Raw genomic sequence first — 21,445 nt, 5'->3', positions numbered from 1 at the left:
GGAGCAGTTCCTGGGAACTTTTGTAGCACTTCCTGCAGTCTGGCATTTAAATAGTCTCTTCTCATTGTGAACACTCTGGTGATTCAGCAGAGTGGATAACTGAGTGAATCCCTTCCCACACTCACGGCATCTCCCCAGTGTGAGTGCACTGGTGTTCACTGAGTTGAGATGACTGCTTGAACCCAGTCCCACAGTGAGGGCATCTGAACGGTCGCTCGTTGGTGTGAACTCGTTGATGGAGTATCAAGTCCCAGGAACATTTATAGCACTTCTCACATTCTGGACATTTTTTTTAAACAAACAATTATATTGAGGTATTTTTTGGTATTGTAAACAGTTACAGATTACAGAAATATGTAAACATCAACAGAAAACCAACACTTCAACCGAACCATAATGCACATAAACTATCCTCTCCATAAACACTACCCGCCTATTTATTCCTCCTACTCAACTCTAATCTCCCCCCCCCCCCCACCTGCTGACGCTCACTCTCCCGCAAAGAAGTCGATGAATGGTTGCCACCTTCGGGCGAACCCCAATACAGATCCCCTCAAGACGAACTTGATTTTTTTCCAGACCCAGAAAACTTGACATGTCCGAAAGCCATAGTTCGGTTTCGGTTTTCGGGGGTTTTGAGTCCCTCCATGCCAGCAGTATTCGTTGCCGGGCTATTAGGGAAGCAAAGGCCAGAACGTCAGCCTCTGTCTCCTCCTGGGCTCCAGGGTCTTCCGAAACCCCGGAAATTGCCACCTCTGGACTCATCACCACCCTTGTTTTCAGTACCCGGGACATGACCCCCGCAAATCCCTCCCAGTACCCCCTAAGCTTAGGCCATGCCCAAAACATGTGAACGTGGTTCGCTGGTCCTCCCACGCATCTAGCACACTTGTCCTCTACCCCAAAGAATTTGCTCATCCGAGCCACCGTCATTTGGGCCCAGTGAACGACCTTAAACTGAACCGGGCTGTGCCTGGCACATGTTGCGGTTGAGTTTACCCTACTCAGAGCTTCCGCCCATACCTCATCCTCCATCTCCCCACCGAGTTCCTCCTCCAATTTGAGTTTCTGTTCCTCCATCTGGGATTCTTCCCTCTTCATGAGCACCTTGTAAATATCCGAGACTCTACCCTCTCCTCCTTCTCCTCTGGAGACTATTCTGTCCTGGATCCCTATTGCCGGGAGGCGTGGGAAGGATGGGACCTGTCTGCGTACAAAGTCCTGCACTTGTAAGTACCTGAGGTCATTTCCCCTTACCAGCCCAAATTTCTCCTCCAAGCCCCTCAAACTCGCAGATCTCCCCTCCAAGAACATATCGCCCACCCTCCCCACCCCCGCACGCCGCCATGTTCGAAACCCACCAACCATGTTCCTGGGGGGGTAAATCGATGGTTATCACATATTGGAGCCCAGACAGACGCACCCACCTCTCCTACATGTTTCCTCCACTGTCCCCATATCCGCACCCACTACCGGGCTGGTGGAGTACCTGGCCGGCGAAAGCGATAGGGGAGCCGTGGCCAGGGCTGCCAGGCTGGTACCCCTGCACGAAGCCGCCTCCACCCGCTCCCAAATAGACCCCGTACCCACCATCCATTTCCTTATCATGGCTATGTTAGCCGCCCAGTAATAGTTGATCAGATTCGGCAATGCCAGTCCCCCCTCGCTACGGTTCCATTCACACAGTCTGGACATTTAAATGGTCTCTTGTCCGTGTGAACTTGCTGGTGCGTCATCAAGTCAGATGACCGAGCGAATCCTTTCCCACACTCTGAGCAGGTGAATGGTCTCTTCCCAGTGTGAACCCACTGGTGTCTCAGCAGGTTGGACGATTGAGCGAATCCCTTCCCACACACGGAGCAGTTGAATGGTTTCTCCCCGGTGTGCACTCGCTGGTGTTGCAGCAGGCCGGATGATCGAGAGAATCTCTTCCCACAATCAAAGCAAGTGAATGACCTCTCCCCAGAGTGTCTGGGATGATGAGTTTCCAGTTGAGATGTGGATCAGAATCCCTCCTCACATTCCCATGGTTTCTCCTCACTGTGAACGGCGCTTTTTCCTTCCATGTTCAAAATTCACCGATATTCAGGTTACGAAAAATTGGGCGATCCGCAGATCATGATGTGATGTTTAGTTTGAGTTTCCTGACTGCAAATCTTTCCCTTGTAACAGTCTGTCAAACTGATTTAAAACAAAGAAAAAGGGAGTGAGAGAGAACCCATTAAAAACACAAAGGCAGGTTGTGAAATTGAGCTGAATGAATCTGGTAACTTGTGGGGCCGACACTGGGGAAAAGTGACCATGAAAACTGTTGAATCTTTTGTGAAAAGTGAACTGGTTTGTTAATGTCATTTAGGGAAGGGAACCTGCCGCCCGGCCTGAGCCCACACAAGATTTGGGCCTCTGCACGAACACAAGAAATAGGAGCAGAAGTAGACCATTCGGCCCATCGTATCTGCTCTGTCATTGAACACAATTGTGGCTGATCTCAATCCTCAATTCCACTTTCCCGTTAGCTCTCTGTCCTTTGACTTCCTGAGAGACCAACAATCTCACCATCTCAGCCTTAAATATATTCAATGATGGTCACAGTAACTTCATTGCAGTGTTAATGTAAGCCTACTTGTGACAGTAATGATTATTATTATCTTCCACACCCTATGGGCTAGAGAATTCTATGTGAGAAACAGAACGAGAGAGAGAGTGAGGAGTGGGAGAGATAGAGAGAATCAAAAAGAATGAGGAAAAGGGAGAGAGAGTGAGAACGGAGTGAGGGTAACAGGAAGCAATGGACCAACAAATGAATCACAATTTGATAGAATCTCCTAAACCCTTAACCTCCACCACCTGGATGGAGCAGGACAGCAGATGTATGTGAACATCACCACCCGCAAGTTCCTTTCCAAGACACACACTGTCTGAATTTGTCTGACATCCAATGCTGGATGACCAGAACATTCCTCCATTTAAATATCGAGAAGAAGAAAAACGTTCCCTTCCTGTCCCCTCTACAAACTCCACTCCCGTGTCACCAATTCCATCCCTGTCCAATGTCTGAGGCTGAAGCTGACTGTTCACAACCATGGTTAAATATTTCACCCCCAGATGAGCTCTTGACCACAGATTCACGTCATCACCAAGATTGCCGATTTCCACTTCAGTAACACAGCTCGACTCCACATTAGTCTCTGTTCACCTGCTGCAGGAACCATCATCCATTCTTCTCTTACCTCTCAAACAAATTATTCCAACGCACTCGCAGCCGAATTCCAACATTAAACAACCCCCTCCATCCCATCCCAAACTCTGCTACCCATGTGCTTACTCACACCAGCCCCTGTGCCCACTGATCTGCAAATGCTTCCTTTTAAAAGGCACAAAAAGTTTAAATTTCTCATTCTTCTTTTACTCCATGGTAATGATCATCCTGATCACTGTAATCTCCTCCACACACACCCCTTTGAGATCGCTGCACTCATTTAATTCCAGCCACTTGAGCATTCCTGATCAGGGGGTTGGATAGGGTGGACAGTGAGAGCCTTCTCCCGCGGATGGATATGGCTGGCACGAGGGGACATAGCTTTAAACTGAGGGGTAATAGATATAGGACAGAGGTCAGAGGTAGGTTCTTTACGCAAAGAGTAGTGAGGCCGTGGAATGCCCTACCTGCTACAGTAGTGAACTCGCCAACATTGAGGGCATTTAAAAGTTTATTGGATAAACATATGGATGATAATGGCATAGTGTAGGTTAGATGGCTTTTGTTTCGGTGCAACATCGTGGGCCGAAGGGCCTGTACTGCGCTGTATTGTTCTATGTTCTATGTTCTATGATTTTAATCCTTCCACCATTGCTGAGTTGCCCAGGCCTCAATTTCTGGAAATTCCTCCTTAAAACTCTCTGACTCACTTTCCTCCGTTAAGATTCTCCTTAAAATCTAATATCTCCTCATGTGGCTCAGTGTCAATTGTTACTTTGTAACGTTTCTCTGAAAGTCTTAAAAGTTTTATTCTGTTCAAGTCACCATATAAATTCGAATTATTGTCACTGCCCTGGACATATATTCTGCCCCATAAATAGGAATTTGTAACTCAGAGTGAAGCAGTTTGCAGGACATTCTGTCATGAGGAAACGTTTCAAAAATGTTGCCCCCAACAATGATGGCGACCGAGCCTGCGCTCTGCTGCTCGTGCCCCAATAAAGATGGTGGGTGCACATGCGCACCGCTGCCAGTACCAAATAAAGATGGCGGCCGCACAGTCTCGTCTGTAACAAAGCTGCGGCCTCCGCTCAGATTCCCAGGCACCGGTAGGTTATTTTTCCGGATTTTCGGTGTAAATAGCGTGTTCACGAAGCGTGTCTAACGACCCGCCTGATTCATCTTTCCCTCCATTTCCACCTTTACGGATTGTGGATCCGAGAACGAACGTTTTTCTGCGTCGCCATTAATCACACTGCGCATGCTTCACTTAGCCCAGTCCCGCCTCCTCATTCAGGCTGATTCGTTGGAGGACCAGTCACTCCAGACCGGTCCTCCGGACCCGCCCCCTATTGGTTCGGTGCAGCTGTCAATCATTGCACGGGCATTGTGAGGTGTCAGGTGAGAGGTCAGTGTTTAGAATCCCAAGTGCCGGCCCCCAGAGCCGAATGTGAAACATTGAACCTTCAGCACTCTCATTGTCTGAGGGAAGTTATTTATACTGAGTGTCCCGAATGTGTTCAGTTCTGGGCAACAAACCTGAGGAAGGATAGAATGGCCTCGGAGGGAGTGCAGCACAGATTTATCTGAGTGATATCTGAACCCCCGGGGTTAAATTACAAAACTAGATTACACAAAAGAGTCCGGGACATAATGGCACAGAAAAGGGCATTCGGCCCATTGAGTCCATGATAGTTCTCTGGAGCAATCCAGTTGGTCCCATTCTCCTGCTCTCTCCCTGTATCCTCACAGGTCTATCCAATTTCCATGGGCTGTATAGTGGCACAGTGGTTAGCACTGCTGCCTCGGTGCTGAGGTCCCGGGTTCGATCCCAGCCCCGGGTCACCATCCCTGTGGAGTTTGCACATTCTCCCCGTGTCTGTGAGGGTCTGACCCCCCACAACCCAAGATGTGAAGGGTAGGTGGATTGGCCACTCTAAATTGTCCCTTAATTGGGGAAAAAAAAGAATTGGGTACTTTAAATTTATTTTAAAAATGTCTATCTAATTACCTTTTGAAATCAAATTATTCATTGTCAATTTTCAAACTCCCTCATGGGCAGCAAGTTCAGGCCATTACCGCTCGCTGTGTAAAAACACACATCTCATTATCTCCTGTACCTTTTGCATACAAACTAGGAACAGGCCCCTCGAGTATTGCTTCCACTGCCTTTTGAAGATGCGAGTTCCAAAGTCTTACAACCCTCGAGAATAAAAAATTCTCATCTCCATCTTAAATGGGTGAACCTTCACTTTGCAACAGTGACCCCCTTGTTCCAGATTCTCCCACAAGAGGAAACATCCTCTCCACATCCACCCTGTCAAGACCCCTCAGGATCTTGTATTGTTCAATGCAGGCTTTACCAAAACATTAAACCTGTGTCCCGACTGCTTGTACGATCAGTGAATGAAAATAGAGTTTATTTGTCCACCTGATGGAAACCTGGCATAATCTTGTGTGCCTGAATCAAATCTCACATCAAGCTCCTTTGCCGGAACCATTCTGGTAAATCACCTCTGCAACTTCTCAAGAACCTTCACATCCTTCCTGAAGCATGGTGACCAGACCTTTATAAAGATTCATAGAATTCCTACTGTGCAGTATTATAGAATTCACAGTGCAGAGGGAGGCCATTCGGCCCATCGAATCTGCACCGGTTCTTGGTAAGAGCACCCTACTTAAGCTTAAGCCCACGCCTCCACCCTGTCCCAGTAATCCCAACTAAGCTTTGGACATTTAGGGGCAGTTTCGCATGGCCAGTCCACCTAACCTGCACATCTTTAGACTGTGGGAGGAAACCAGAACACCCGGAGGAAACCCACGCAGACATGGGGAGAAAATGCAAACTCCACACACAGATTCACCCAAGGCCGGAATCGAATACAGGTCCCTGGCGATGTAAGGAAGCCGTGCTAACCACCGTGCCACCAGAAGCCTAGCTTCCCTTTTGCGGTATCAATATTACTGTTTATGAGGCTCAAGATCGAATTTGCTTTGCCAACCACTCTCTTAATCTGTCTTGTAGACATACAAAATCCCTCTTCACCTCTTCTCTCTCCTCCCTAAGAGGTCAATTGGGGTTTTGTGACAATCCAGCAGTTTTCATGGTCACTTTTTCCCAGTGCCGGCCCCACAAATTACCAGATTCATTCAGCTCAATTTCACAACCTGCCTTTGTGTTTTTGTGGGTTCTCTCTCACTCCCTATTTTCTGTTTTCAATCAGTTTCACAGGGTGTTCGAAGTGGAGGATTCAAAGTCCGGAAACTCAAACCAAGCATCACATCAGGATCTGACAGAGTCCTCAATTTATCACATCTTGAATATCAGTGGATTGTGAACATGGAAGGAAAAAGCATCGTTCACAGTGGGGAGAAACCGTACACGTGTTGTGTGTGTGGACGAGGATTCAGTCGATCATCAGGCCTCACAAGCCACAAATGCAGTCACACTGAGGAGAAACCGTGGAAATGTGCGGACTGTGGGAAAGGATTCACTTCCCCATCCAAGCTGGAAAATCATCGACGCAGTCACACTGGTGAGAGACCATTCACCTGCTCCAAGTGTGGGAAGGGATTTATTCAGTTAGCGGCCCTGCAGAAACACCAGCCAGTTCACACTGGGGAGAGACCATTCACCTGCTCCCAATGTGGGAAGGGATTCAGTCAGGTATCCAACCTGCTGAGACACCAGCGAGTTCACACTGGGGAGAGGCCGTTCACTTGCTCCAAGTGTGGGAAGGGATTTATTCAGTTATGGACCCTGCAGAAGCACCAGCGAGTTCACACTGGGGAGAGACCGTTTCAATGTCCAGACTGCGGGAAGTGCTATACAATTTCTGGGGATCTGATTCGCCATCAACGTGTTCACACTGACGAGAGACCGTTCAGATGCTCTCACTGTGGGACTGGGTTCAGACACTCATCTGACCTCACTGTACATCAGCGAATTCACACTGGGGAGAAGCCATTCACCTGCTCCAAGTGTGGGAAGGGATTCACTCGGTCATCTAACCTACAGAGTCACCAGCGAATTCACACTGGGGAGAGACCGTTCGTCTGCACCAAGTGTGGGAAGGGATTCACTGAGTCATCCAATCTGCGGAGGCACCAGCGAGTTCACACTGAAGAGAGACCATTCACCTGCTCCCAGTGTGGGAAAGGATTCACTAAGTCATCCCTCCTGCAGAGTCATCAGCGAATTCATACTGAGGAGAGACCATTCATCTGCACCAAGTGTGGGAAGGGATTCACCACTTCATCCCACCTGCTGAGACACCACCAAGTTCACAAATAACTACAATGATTGGATTTTGCTGTTACTCACATTCAGGACTGAACCATATGGTCTCCTTCTGCTGATAACAATTCCAGCCCATTTACAGGGGCTAATATTCTGGTTAATAGTCAAATAAATTAGATTTGTGTTAAATGTGCAGTGTTGAAAGTTTTTAATATCTCTGACACAAGTGAAATGAAAATCGCTTATTGTCACAAGTAGGCTTCAAATGAAGTTACTGTGAAAAGGCCCTGGTCGCCACATTCCGGTACCTGTTCGGGGAGGCTGATACGGGAATTGAACCGTGCTGCTGGCCTGCCTTGGTCTGGTTTCAAAGCCAGCGATGTAGCCCTGTGCTAAACAAGTTAATTCCTTTTGAAGTACTCTCGCTCTCCCGTCTCTTCCATCCTCACCGCCAACAAGAAGTGTGAGGAGCTCGTGGAGCTTCTTTGTGACTGAGATTGAGTAAATCCGATCAGCTGCCTCTGCTGTTTCCCTCCCTCCCACGAGCCCATCGGACCAAACTGTCTCTAAAAGGGGCTGGTTTAGCACACAGCTAAATCGCTGGCTTTGAAAGCAGACCAAGGCAGGCCAGCAGCACGGTTAATTCCCGTACCAGCCTCCCCGGACAGGCACCGGAATGTGGCGACTTAGGGGCTTTTCACAATAACTTCATTGAAGCCTACTTGTGACAGTAAGCGATTTTCAATTTCATCCTTTCCCAAGCCCTGAACCCACATCTTTCTCGAGCTTCTCTCCAATCTCCCCTCATGCCCTTTCAGAACTCATCTTGCCCACGAGACCCAGCTCCTGCTCCAGGAACCCTATTCCCACTGAGCTACTGATCCGCCAACTACCCTGTGTCCGTGGATATTGTCAACATTTCTCTCTCTTCAGCTACTGTTCCTCTGTCCTTCAAATCTACCATCATCTCCCCCTCCTCAATAAAACAAACCCTTGACCCTGCCATCCTTACAAATTACTGCCCCATCTTCAACCTCCCTCTCCTCTCCAAACTCTTTGAACATGTCACCTCCCAAATCCTTGCCCAGCTTTCCCAGAACTTCCATGTTTGAATCCCTTCAATCAGGCCTGTCACAGTGAAATACAAGAGACAAACAGAATCTTACCCGGAGAGAAAGACAGACAATCCGGTAACTTGGATCCAACACGGATATGTTCATAAGACCAGAAGCAAGGGTAGCAGCACAGTCATTATCGAGAGACAACAATACGTGTTGGAGACGGACAGACAACTAAATAACATGAATCACAGCACCAAGCTACCTAGGCCCAGACACCTGAGACAGGAAGGAGAATTGGAGACGGACTGGAAGAACTCAAATACTCCAGACACATCAACCAAAAACAACAGGTAGAACTAAGGAAGTTCTACCTGCTCCCTAAAATACCCAAACATACTGGTCACTCAGAAGAATCAAGATAGATGGGTGACAGTGAGAGGGTCTGGGAGGAAGCAGTCAGTGCAGGGATCCTCTGTGGTCGTTCCCCTCAGTAACAAGTATACCATTTTGGATACTGTTGAGGGGGACGACCTACCAGGAGTAAGCCACGGTGAACGGATCTCCAGCACTAAGTCCGTCCCTGTGGCTCAGAAGGGAAGGAGGGAGAGCAATAGTTATTGGGGACTCGATAGAGGGACAGATAGACGGTTCTGTGGCAGCGCAAGAGACTCACGGATGGTATGTTGCCTCCCGGGTGCCAGGGTCCGTGACGTCTTGGACCGTGTTTTCAGAATCCTTAAAGGGGAGGGGGAGCAGTCACAAGTAGTGGTACACATCGGTACCACGATGTAAGAGAAGGGGCGGGGATTTAAAACAGGTATTTAGGGAGCTAGGGTAGAAGCTGAGAGCCAGGACAAACCATGTTGTCATCTCTGGTTTGTTGCCGGTGCCACGTGCTAGTGAGGTGAGGAACAGGGAGAGCGCAGATAAACATGTGGCTGCAGGGATGGTGTAGGAGGAAGGGTTTCAGTTACGTGGATAATTGAAGCACATTCTGGGGAAGGTGGGACCTGTACAAACAGGACGGTTTGCACCTGAACCAGAGGGGCACCAATATCCTGGGAGGGAAATTTGCTACGGCTCTTCGAGGGGAGGGGGGGGGGTTAAACTAATTTGTCCGGGGGCTGGGAAAACGAGCTGTAGTCCAGAAGCCAGTGTTGAGAGTAGTGAGGTACTGAGGAGGGTATCAAGGTCGCAGGAGTGTACCGGCAGACAGAAAGGTGGGTTGAAGTGTGTCTACTTCAATGCCAGGAGCATCCAGAATAAGGTGGGTGAACTTGGAGCGTGGATTGGTACTTGGGACTACAATGTTGTGGCCGTTACGGAGACATGGTTAGAACAGGGACAGGAATGGTTGATGGAAGTTCCGGGGTATATATGTTTCAGTAAGAGTAGGGAAGGTGGTAAAAGAGGTGGAGGAGTAGCATTGTTAATCAAGGATAGTTTAATGGCTGCAGAAAGGCAGTTTGAAGGGGATCTGCCTACTGAGGTAATATAGGCCTGAAGTTAGAAATATGAAAGGAGCGGTCACATTGTTAGGAGTTTTCTATAGGCCCCCAAATAGTAATAGTGATGTGGAGGAAGAAATTGCAAAACAGATTATGGATAGGTGTGGAGGTCTCAGGGTAGTTAACATGGGTGACTTTAACTTTCCAAATATTGATTGGAGCCTCGATAGGTCGAACAGTTCGGATGGGGCAGTTTTTGTTCAGTGTGTGCAGGAGGGTTTCCTGACAAAATATGTGGATAGGCCAACAAGAGGGGAGGGGGGCACATTGGATTTGGTATTGGGTAATGAACCGGGCCAAGTGTTAGATTTGTTTGTGGCAGAGCACTTTGGAGATAGTGACCACAATTCAATGTCTTTCACTATTGCAATGGAGAGGGATACGGCCATACGGCAGGGCAAGGTTTATAATTGGGGGAGGAGTAATTATGATGCGATTAGGCAAGAATTAGGGAGCATAAGATGGGAACAGAAACTGTCAGGGAAAGGCACAAATGAAAAGTGGAGCTTGTTCAAGGAACAAATACTGCGTGTCCTTGATAGGCATGTCCCTGTCCGGCAGGGATGAAATGGCCGTGTGAGGGAACCATGGTTCACAAAAGAGGTTGAATGTCTTGTCAAGAGGAAAAAGGAAGAGTATGCAAAGATAAGAAAACAAGGTTCAGTAGGGTCGCTTGAGGGTTACAAGGTAGCAAGGAATGAGCTGAAAAAAGGGCTTAGGAGAGCTAGGAGGGGTCTTGAGAAGTCCTTGGCGGGTCGGATCAAGGAAATGCCCACGGCTTTTTACTCTTATGTGAGAAATAAAAGAATGACCCGGGTGAGGGTAGGGCCGGTCAAGGACAGTAGTGGGAACTTGTGCATGGAGTCAGAAGAAATAGGAGAGGCGTTGAATGAATACTTTCTTCAGTGTTCACAAAGGAGAGGGGCCATGTTTTTGAGGATGAGTGTGTGATTCAGGCGGGTAGGCTGGAGGAAGTAGATGTTCTGAGGAAGGATGTATTAGCAATTTTGAAAAACCTGAGTGTCGATAAGTCCCCTGGGCCGGATGGGATATACCCAAGGATTCTTTGGGATGCAAGGGATGAGAATGTAGAGCCTTTGGCTTTGATCTTTGGGTCCTCGCTGTCCACACGGATAGTGCCAGAGGACTGGAGAGTGGCGAATGTTGTCCCTCTATTCCCTTTCTTGAACAGGAATGACCCTGGTAATTATAGGCCAGTTAGTCTTAGTTCAGTGGTCGGGAAGATAATTGAAAGGCCCTGAAGGATAGGATTTATGACCATTTGGAAAGATGCAGCTTAATGCGGGATAGTCAACACGGATTCGTGAAGGGTAGATCTTGCTTCACAAAGTTGATTGAATTCTTTGAGGAGGTAACTAAGTGGATAGATGAAGGTAGAGCAGTTGATGTTGTATACCTGGATTTCAGTAAGGCGTTCACGTCCACAGATGTCTGAAGGTTGCCACTCAAGTGGATAGAGCCGTGAAGAAGGCTTCTCGTGTGTTCGTGTTTATTAACAGGGGGCTTGAGTTTAAGAGCCGTGGGGTTATGCTGCAACTATACACGACCCTGGTGAGACCACATTTGGAGTATTGTGTGCAGTTCTGGTCACCTCATTATGGGAAGGATGTGGAAGCATTGGAAAGGGTGCAAAGGAGATTTACCAGGATGCTGCCTGTTCTGCAGGATAGGTATTATGAGGAAAGGTTGAGGGAGCTAGGGCTTTTCTTTTTGGAGTGGAGGTGAATGAGAGGCGACTGAATCGAGGTTTATAAGATGATGAGGGGGATAGATAGAGTGGATGTTCAGAGACTATTTCCTCGGGTGGATGTAGCTGTTACAAGGGGGCATAACTATAAGATTCAGGGTGGGAGATATAGGAGGGATGTCCGAGGTAGGTTCTTTACTCAGAGAGTGGTCAGGGTGTGGAATGGACTGCCTGCTGTGATAGTGGAGTCGGACACTTTAGGAATTTTCAAGCGGTTATTGGATAGGCACATGGAGCACAACAGAATGACAGGGAGTGTTTCGGACAATGCTCAGCACAACATTGAGGGCCTGTTCTGTGCTGTACTCTTCTATACCAGGGACTATAACAGGGAAATACCCCCAGACAGACCCATTGGATCAGATTGAGAGCTAAAGTCCGACTGAATCATAGAATTTACAGTGCAGGTGGCCATTTGGCCCATCAAGCCTGCACCGCCCTCAGAAAGAGCACCCTACTTAAGTCCATGCCACCGCCCTATCCGTGTAACCCAGTAACCCCACCTAACCTTTTTTTGGACACAAAGGGACAATTTAGCATAGCCAATCCACCTAATCTGTACATCTTTGGATGGTGGGAGAAAACTGGACCCATTTTATCTTCATAGAATCGACAGTGCAGAAGGAGGCCATTCAGCCCACCGAGTCTGCACCAGCTCTTGGAAAGAGCACCCTACTTAAGCCCACACCTCCACTCTATCCCCGTAACCCCACCTAACCTTTTTTTTTTGGACAGTAAGGGCAATTTATCATGGCCAATCCACCTAACCTGCACATCTTTGGACTGTGGGAGGAAACCGGAGGACTCGGAGGAAACCCACGCAGACATGGGGAGAACGTGCAGAGGCTGCAGAGACAGTTACCCAAGCCGGGAATCGAACCTGGGACCCTGGAGCTGTGAAGCAACTGTGCTAACCACTGTACTACCATGCTGTCCTCCTTTTTTTGAGAAGTGAGGTTATGTTTGTGAACTTCGGTTCCTTGGGAACTGTTCTAGAATGTAAGGAATTCTCAAAGATCAAACTTAATGAATCCACCATCTTACAATCCCTGTGGCGATCAAAGAACAAAAAGAACCACATTTGCCGAATGACACCAAGAAAACCAATGAACAAGATTTCACATTTTGTACATTTTACTTTCACAATCAAACCAAAATAAACAAACTCGATATGAATTCAAATTCAGTCAACATTAACTATAACTTACACGTTAAATAGCAGATATAACAAAGATAGATCTCCTGTATTTCCCAGACAGTCCATTCAGCAGGAATGATGCCAATTTCAGCCACAAAGTCCTTAAAGGCTCTGAAATTCCTCATGCAGAATCCCAGCTCCTTTTCTTTGAGGATTTTGCCACTGGTTTCATATTTCACTCCTGGGAGCTGGTTGTTTTTCGAAGGTAAGATTGCTATTAAAATGACAACACAGACTGTGTCCACCCATGGATCTCTCTGGACTAAGCTGTGCCTCAGTCAGGATCACGTGTTTATGAAGAGGAGGTTGTTGTCCAGTATCTACTAACCAACTCTCTAAGGAATAGATTGCATTACTTCCATTTTGCTAATGTCTCTTTTGTGGAACTTTATTGAATGACTTTTGGAAGTCACTATGATAACATTCATAGACATTCCCTCACCTACCATATTAGTGACCTTCTCCAAAATACAACATGGTTAGTTAGACATGATTTAATCTTTAACAAGTCCATGCTGTCTCACTCTGATCTGTCCATATTTGTCAACGTGAGAATGGGGTGAATGATGGAGAGGGCATAAACCCCTGAATCTCCTATTTATGGCTCCATTCCAGGCTCCCGTTAAACACATTTGCTGAGTGGATTTAAATTGGGTTTACAAGCTTGATGTTCCATTCAGACATCGAAGGTGAAAGAGATGCTGTGGGATATACGCTGTCCTGTAGCTTAAAATGACTGGGATTTATGTTGAGGTATCCCGGAATTCCTACCAATACCTTCCCTGGATCTAAGAGAGGAGAAAGACTCTGAAAGATATGGGGAGCTGGGACTTCTCTAAGGGAGCAATAAGGTATGAAAATGAAATAATCTAGAGTTAGAAAGGAGGAAAGTCCCAAAAATGGAGTAGTGTGTAACAACATCAATTAGTTGCCTCTTTTCCTGGAGAAATTAAGGATCAACAAAGTGTGTGTCTGAAACAACATTAATTCATTTGACAAATATCAAAACATTAAACCCCAACCAGTTTCAGGGATTATCAGCAGAAACAAACTCCAGCTGTCAGAGGGAATGTGCTTCAGTCCCGGGTGTGATCACAGCAGCAATAACAGCAGAATCCAATCCCTGCAGTCACTCATGAAGTCTCTGGTGTCTCAGCAGATTGGATGACTGAGTGAATCTCTTCCCACACACAGAGCAGATGAACGGCCTCTCCCCAGTGTGAGAGCGTTGGTGTTTCAGCAGATCAGATGTTGTTTTATAGCTCTTCTCACAGTCAGAACATTTAAAAGGTCTCTGATCACTGTGCACAAGTTGATGTGCAGCAAGGTTCCATAAATGAAGGAATCTCTTCCCACACTCGGAGCAGGTGAACAACCTCTCTCCAGTGTGAACTCTCTGGTGTCTCTGCAGGTTAGATAAATGATTAAATCTCTCCCCACACACAGAGCAAGGGAATGGCCTCTCCCCAGTATGAACTTGTTGGTGTATGAGCAGGTTGGCTGACTGAGTGAATCCCTTCCCACACTCCGAGCAGATGAATGGCCTCTCCCCGGTGTGAACTCGCTGGTGTCTCAGCAGATCAATTTCACTTTTGAAGCTCTTCTCACAGTCAGAACATTTAAAAGATCTCTTATTACTGTGTACAAGTTGATGTTTCATAAGGTGTGTTGACTGAGTAAATCCCTTTCCACATACAGAGCAGATGAACGGTCTCTCCCCAGTGTGACTGCGTTGATGAGCTTCCAGCAGGGATGGAGATTTGAACCCCTTCCCACAGTCTCCACATTTCCACCGTTTCTCCATGGTGCCGATGTCCTTGTGTCTCTCCAGGTTGGACCTCATCCACACACAAAACACTTGTACGTGCTGTGAATGGTGTGATGTTTTTCCAGATTGTGTAACTGGTTCAGGCTCCACAGTCAGTTCACTGGAACACTCTCACTTGATGTGTGTGGGTCTCGGTGCTTTTCAGTCACACTGATGTTTGAAATCTTTTCCCACAGATAGAACAGACAAACATTTCTCCTTCCACATTGAGGGGTTGATGATATTCGGGTCCTGACAAATCAAAAGGCTCTCAACTCTTGAGTTTGCTGTCTGCATTCTAATACCCTGTAAAAGGAGATTAAATAGAATGATGCTCAATATACAGAAACAGGTAATTGTGCCCAGTGTCTGTGTCTATATTCCCAATGAGTCTATAGCTTCTCTCAGCAGGTCTTTCTATTCCTTTCTCTCTTGTGTCTGCAACTTGTTAAGTGCATTTATGTTGTTTTCCTCAACTAGTCCCTGTGGCAGTAAGTTCCACACCCTCCGGAAAAAGACAATGGGCTGGATTCTCCGCACCCTGACACTGAAATCGCGGCTGGTGCAGGGGCGGAGAATCCATGTTCCCACAAGAAATTGGGACTGGCGCCGGTTCACCGATTCTGCGGGCCCCGCCTGGGGCCTTGCCAGAGGCCCACTCTGCCCCCGACCGGCCGAAGTCCCGACGGCATGGAACTAATGTGCTCCAGCCGGTCGGGATGCTAGCGTGGCGGCCGCGGACGGGCCAATCGGGGGGGAGGGGGGCTTATAGGGATCCGGTAAATGCTTGTGCAGGAGTTGAATGTTGGGTGGGTGGCCGATCGAGGGGTTTCTTTTTCGCGTCCAGCTCCGTGGTCTGAGTCCACCATGGAGCACGGCGCGACCACTGGAGGCTGCCACCATGCGCATGCGCAGCATCTGCAACAACAGCTGCGCGATCTGCTCCGGGTCCCTGCAAATCCCCTGCAGGGCAAAGAATTCATGTCCCTTTAATGCCAGTCTTTCTGACGTAAAACCCTATCGTTTCGACGCTGTTTGAGCAAAAATTTGTTTTGAGTAATTTTCTTTTCGCAAATCTAAATTTGCAGAGTATGGCACGGGAATTTGCATAAAAACACCTTAATTAACCTTCGGGGTTTTATTCTCAGCCTCTCGTTTTGATGGCTTGCCTGTTCAATCAGGAGGCGCCAGCGGTTTCTTTGTCGGCGGGTGACTGCTGCATTTTGGCCGATTGCAAGGCTGGAGCAAGGATGCGCCTGCCGCTTAATTACATTGTTACGAACCCATTTTTTCAGGAAAAAAATAAAGAATGAGAGTTGCAGTGTTTCAACATCAGGCTGCGCCCCCCTGCTGCCCGTCTTAAGTGGTTCTTGATGGACAGGCAGATCCTGAAATTTACTGCGTTTTACTCGACTGCCACTGTGATACAGGATTTTCAGTGGACAGTACTAGAGTATTTCAAAAATATCAACCGAAAAATATGTTAAAATATTTAAATTATTGGATGGGAGAGACGAGCTGGTCCAGTGTCCGGAATGATTTTCTCCTGGTCACTGGGACCCTGAAGCCTCCACTTCCTGTTCCGTCACAAAGACGGCCGCACATGCGCCGTCACTTTGCTTCTATCAAGATGGCGCCGATTACCCTGGGTCAGGGCGGCTGTCAACCTGGTCTGTCACCGCGGGGTTAACACGGTGCCTGTCGGAATCTCACTCGAGGCTTTAGGCCTACACCGGCGTTTATCGACATTTCCAGCCCCCTCCCGGTTCCCCTTCCCCCGACCCCCACAATCTCTTTACCGCCTCCCGGAACCATCTCTTCCGCCTTAGTCCGTCGCAGCCACTGCCACCGCGCATGCCCAGACCACCGGTTGATACTGCGCCGGCGCACCTGACGCCAGTAATCATTGATAGGGGACTTTCTGAGCCGCGGGCATCGCAGGGTAAATAGACCGCCATTTAACTGCGAATCGCCTTCAGGAAAAATACAATATACAGAAATGTACGATGGCTCCCACTTTTCAGTTACTCATTCCAATCATTGATATAATCGCGAAGTGTCTTCTCGCTATGTTTTCGGAATCCAGTGAAGGGCTGTCGTTAAGAGATAGTGTTAGGAGGTCTCGTTTTTTTGTTCCTATCATCGAAGAGTTTCTTTGCGTCTTTAATCAATTGGTAGAAATATATTTTTCAAGGTGGAAAGGGGTGAAAAAGCTATTGCCAATGCATCATCCATGGGACCAAGAAATTGAATTTGTTTATTGTCACGTATACCGAGGTACAGTGAAAAGTATTTTTCTGCGAGCAGCTCAACAGATCATTAAGTACATGGGAAGAAAAGGGAATAAAAGAAAATACATAATAGGGCAACACAACATATACAATGTAACTACAAAAGCACTGGCATCGGATGAAGCATACAGGATGTAGTGTTAATGAAATCAGTCCATAAGAGGGTCATTTAGGAGTCTGGTGACAGTGGGGAAGAAGCTGTTTTTGAGTCTGCTCGTGCGTGTTCTCAGACTTCTGTATCTCCTGCCCGATGGAAGAAGTTGGAAGAGTGAGTAAGCCGGATGGGAGGGATTTTTGATTATACTGCCCGCTTTCCCCAGGCAGCGGGAGGTGTAGATGGAGTCAATGGATGGGAGGCAGGTTTGTGTTAGTGTACAATAGTTTGCTTCCTGAAGTCAATTACCAGCTCTTTAGTTTTGCTGGCATTGAGGGAGAGATTGTTGTCGCTATACCACTCCACTAGGTTCTCTATCTCCCTCCTGTATTCGGACTCATCGTTATTCGAGATCCGGCCCACTATGGTCGTATCGTCAGCAAACTTGTAGATGGAGTTGGAACCAAGTTTTGCCACGCAGTCGTGTGTGTACAGGGAGTAGAGTAGGGGGCTAAGTACGCAGCCTTGCGGGGCGCCGGTGTTGAGGACTATTGTGGAGGAGGTGTTGTTGTTCATTCTTACTGATTGGTCTGTTGGTCAGAAAATCGAGGATCCAGTTGCAGAGTGGGGAGCCAAGTCCTAGGTTTTGGAGCTTTGATATGAGCTTGGCTGGGATTATGGTGTTGAAGGCGGAGCTGTAGTCAATAAATAGGAGTCTAATGTAGGAGTCCTTGTTTTCGAGATGCTCTAGGGATGAGTGTAGGGCCAAGGAAATGGTGTCTGATGTGGACCGGTTGCAGCGGTATGCGAATTGCAGTGGATCAAGGCGTTCTGGGAGTATGGAGGTGATGCGTTTCATGATCAACGTCTCGAAGCACTTCATTATGACTGAGGTCAGGGCCACTGGTCGGTAGTCATTGAGGCACGTTGCCTGGTTCTTCTTTGGTACCGGTATGATGGTGGTCTTCTTGAAGCAGGTGGGGACCTCGGAGTGGAGTAGGGACAGGTTAAAGATGCCCGTGAATACCTCTGCCAGCTGGTCCATGCAGGCTCTGAGTGCACGGCCAGGGATCCCGTCTGGGCCCGTCGCCTTCCGAGGGTTCACTTTCAGGAAGGCTAATCTGACTTCGGAAGCTGTGATGGTGGGTATGGGTGAATTATGGGCTGCTGGGGCACTCGCCAGCGGATTGTTGGTTACCTGCTCGAACCGAGCATAGAATGCATTGAGTTTGTCGGGGGGGGGGGGGGGGGTGCGCTGCTGCCAGAGATACTGTTCGGCTTCGCTTTGTAGCCCATTATGTTGTTTATCCACTTTATCAATCCACCTACTACAGGGTTTAGTGTCGACCCCAACCACTCACTGGTCCATTGTCTCTGCAGCATGTAGTCTACGAAATATGTTGAGTGCAAGTCCAGGAAGTAGAATGAATAGAGAGATGTCTACAAAACAGAACTCTATCAAGGGGTGTTTCTCTTTGGTACTGGAATGCTCAGCTTTATGTATCTCACCCCCTGGGATGGATTAATTATCCAGTTTGTGGGAACAAAGGGGTGGAATAATGTTCAGTCTAGAGTGCACTTATCTTGGGAGGAGAGTAATGCCCAGGATATTCTATTGCTACACCTTCTTTAAATGGGTACCATTTGCACACGGCACAATGGTTATGTTTGCACAGCTGCCTCACAGTGCCAGGGACATGGGTTCAATTCCTGCCGTGGGTGACTGTATGGAGGTTCAATTCCTGCTGTGGGTGACTGTATGGAGTTTGTATGTTCTCCCCATGTCTGCATGTGTTTCCTCTGGGCATCGGTTCGTTCACACGGTCCAAAGATGTGCAGGTTAGGTGGATTGGCCATGATAAAACCCCTTAGTGTGTACGTTAGGTGGGGTTGCGGGGATAAGGTGGGGGAATGGGTAGATTGGGTGCACTTTCAGGTGGTTGGTGTGAACTCGATTAGCCTTCTGTACGTAGGGATTCTATGTTTCTATTTACTTTATACTGCCTCTCCTAATTCTTCCTTCCAAAATCCATAATTGACTGATCACTTTGATATGTCGGAGGATGCTAAAGGAACACAAGAACTTTTGTTCCTTTTTGTAAAGTGATATAAAGTTGTAGATAAACGCAAATTACTGTAGATGCTGGAATCTGAAACCAAAACAGAAAATACTGGACAATTTCAGCAGAACGGACACCATCTATGGAGAGAGAGCTAATGTTTTGAGCCTGCATGACTCTTTGTCAAAGCTGCCTTGGATGATTGTCTGTGTGGAGATTGCACGTTCTCCACGTGTCTGCGTGGGTTTCCTCCAAGTGCTCGAGTTTCTTCCCACAGTCCAAAGATGTGCAGGTTAGGTGGGGTTACAGAGATAGGGCAGGGAAGTAGCCCTAGGACTGGTGCTCTTTCTTTTTTAAAAAAATATATTTTATTGAAAATTTTTGGCCAACCATCACAGTACATTGTGTATCCTTTACACAGTAATATAACAGTATAAATAACAAAGGCCAGTTTTATAAACAAAAAATAAATAATATCTAACAAAAAACGAAAACTAACTCTAAATGGCAACTGCCTTGTCTCAGATAAACACTCTCCAAAAATATGATTTGACAGTCCAATATACAATTAACTATAGCAACAACCTATACATATTATACATATATATTAACGGACCTGAGAGTCCTTCTGGTCCCCCCCCCCCCCAACCCCCCCCCCCCCCCCCCACCCCCGGCTGCTGCTGCTGCCTTCTTCTTTTCCATTCCCTCTATCTTTCTGTGAGGTATTCGACGAACGGTTGCCACCGCCTGGTGAACCCTTGAGCCGATCCCCTTAGGACGAACTTAATCCGTTCCAGCTTTATAAACCCTGCCATGTCATTTATCCAGGTCTCCACCCCCGGGGGCTTGGCTTCCCTCCACATCAACAGTATCCTGCGCCGGGCTACTAGGGACGCAAAGGCCAAAACATCAGCCTCTCTCGCCTCCTGCACTCCCGGCTCTTCTGCAACCCCAAATATAGCCAACCCCCAGCTTGGTTCGACCCGGACCCCCACTACTTTCGAAAGCACCTTTGTCACCCCCACCCAAAACCCCTGTAGTGCCGGACATGACCAGAACATGTGGGTGTGATTTGCTGGGCTTCTCGAGCATCTCGCACACCTATCTTCCACCCCAAAAAATTTACTGAGCCGTGCTCCAGTCATATGCACCCTGTGTAACACCTTAAATTGTATCAGGCTTAGCCTGGCACACGAGGACGATGAGTTTACCCTACTTAGAGCATCCGCCCACAGCCCCTCCTCAATCTCCTCCCCCAGCTCTTCTTCCCATTTCCCTTTCAGCTCATCTACCATAATCTCCCCCTCGTCCCTCATTTCCCTATATATATCTGACACCTTACCGTCCCCCACCCATGTCTTTGAGATCACTCTGTCCTGCACCTCCTGCGTCGGGAGCTGCGGGAATTCCCTCACCTGTTGCCTCGCAAAAGCCCTTAGTTGCATATACCGGAATGCATTCCCTTGGGGCAACCCATATTTCTCAGTCAGCGCTCCCAGACTTGCAAACTTCTCATCCACAAACAGATCTTTCAATTGTGTAACTCCTGCTCTTTGCCATATTCCAAATCCCCCATCCATTCTCCCCGGGAAAAACCTATGATTATTTCTTATCGGGGACCCCACCAAGGCTCCCGTCTTTCCCCTATGCCGTCTCCACTGTCCCCAGATTTTCAAAGTAGCCACCACCACCGGGCTTGTGGTGTATTTCATCGGTGAGAACGGCAATGGGGCCGTCACCATAGCTTGTACGCTAGTCCCCCTACAGAACGCCCTCTCCAGTCTCTTCCACGCCGCACCCTCCTCTTCTCCCATCCACTTACTCACCATTGAGATATTGGCGGCCCAGTAGTACTCACTTAGGCTCGGTAGTGCCAGCCCCCCCCCCCCTATCCCTACTACGCTGTAAAAATCCTTTCCTCACTCTCGGGGTCTTCCCGGACAACACAAACTCATGATACTCTTTTCAGTCCTTTTGAAAAAAGCCTTCGTGATCACCACCGGGAGGCACTGAAACACAAAGAGGAATCTCGGGAGGACTACCATTTTAACCGCCTGCACCCTCCCTGCCAATGACAGGGACACCATGTCCCATCTCTTGAAGTCCTCCTCCATTTGTTCCACCAACCGCGTTAAATTTAACCTCTGCAATGTACCCCAATTCTTGGCTATCTGGATCCCCAAGTAACGAAAGTCCCTCGTTACCTTCCTCAACGGTAA

General features: G+C 47.9%; 1 protein-coding gene and 1 long non-coding RNA gene across 2 annotated transcripts; one reads left to right on the top strand and one right to left on the bottom strand.

Annotated features, from left to right (window-relative positions):
- Positions 1–4,232: 4,232 nt before the first annotated feature.
- LOC140419607 (uncharacterized) lies at positions 4,233–7,628 on the top strand. The gene is made up of 2 exons (XM_072503532.1): positions 4,233–4,308; positions 6,424–7,628. The coding sequence occupies exon 2, from the start codon at positions 6,540–6,542 to the stop codon at positions 7,491–7,493; it is 954 nt and encodes a 317-aa protein (XP_072359633.1). The 5' UTR covers positions 4,233–4,308; positions 6,424–6,539; the 3' UTR covers positions 7,494–7,628.
- A 5,264-nt stretch (positions 7,629–12,892) lies between these two features.
- Positions 12,893–16,632, bottom strand: LOC140419601 (uncharacterized). Its single transcript, XR_011945893.1, has 2 exons — positions 16,581–16,632; positions 12,893–15,087 (listed from the first exon to the last, which is right to left on the bottom strand). It is a non-coding gene; the product is annotated as an uncharacterized lncRNA (long non-coding RNA).
- Between the last annotated feature and the right edge of the window lie 4,813 nt (positions 16,633–21,445).

The sequence above is a fragment of the Scyliorhinus torazame genome, chromosome 5 (assembly GCF_047496885.1).
Source record: "Scyliorhinus torazame isolate Kashiwa2021f chromosome 5, sScyTor2.1, whole genome shotgun sequence".
NCBI classification, from domain to species: Eukaryota; Metazoa; Chordata; class Chondrichthyes; order Carcharhiniformes; family Scyliorhinidae; genus Scyliorhinus; species Scyliorhinus torazame.
Note: the sequence above shows the minus strand (reverse complement) of the source record. Positions and strands in the feature narration are given on the sequence as shown.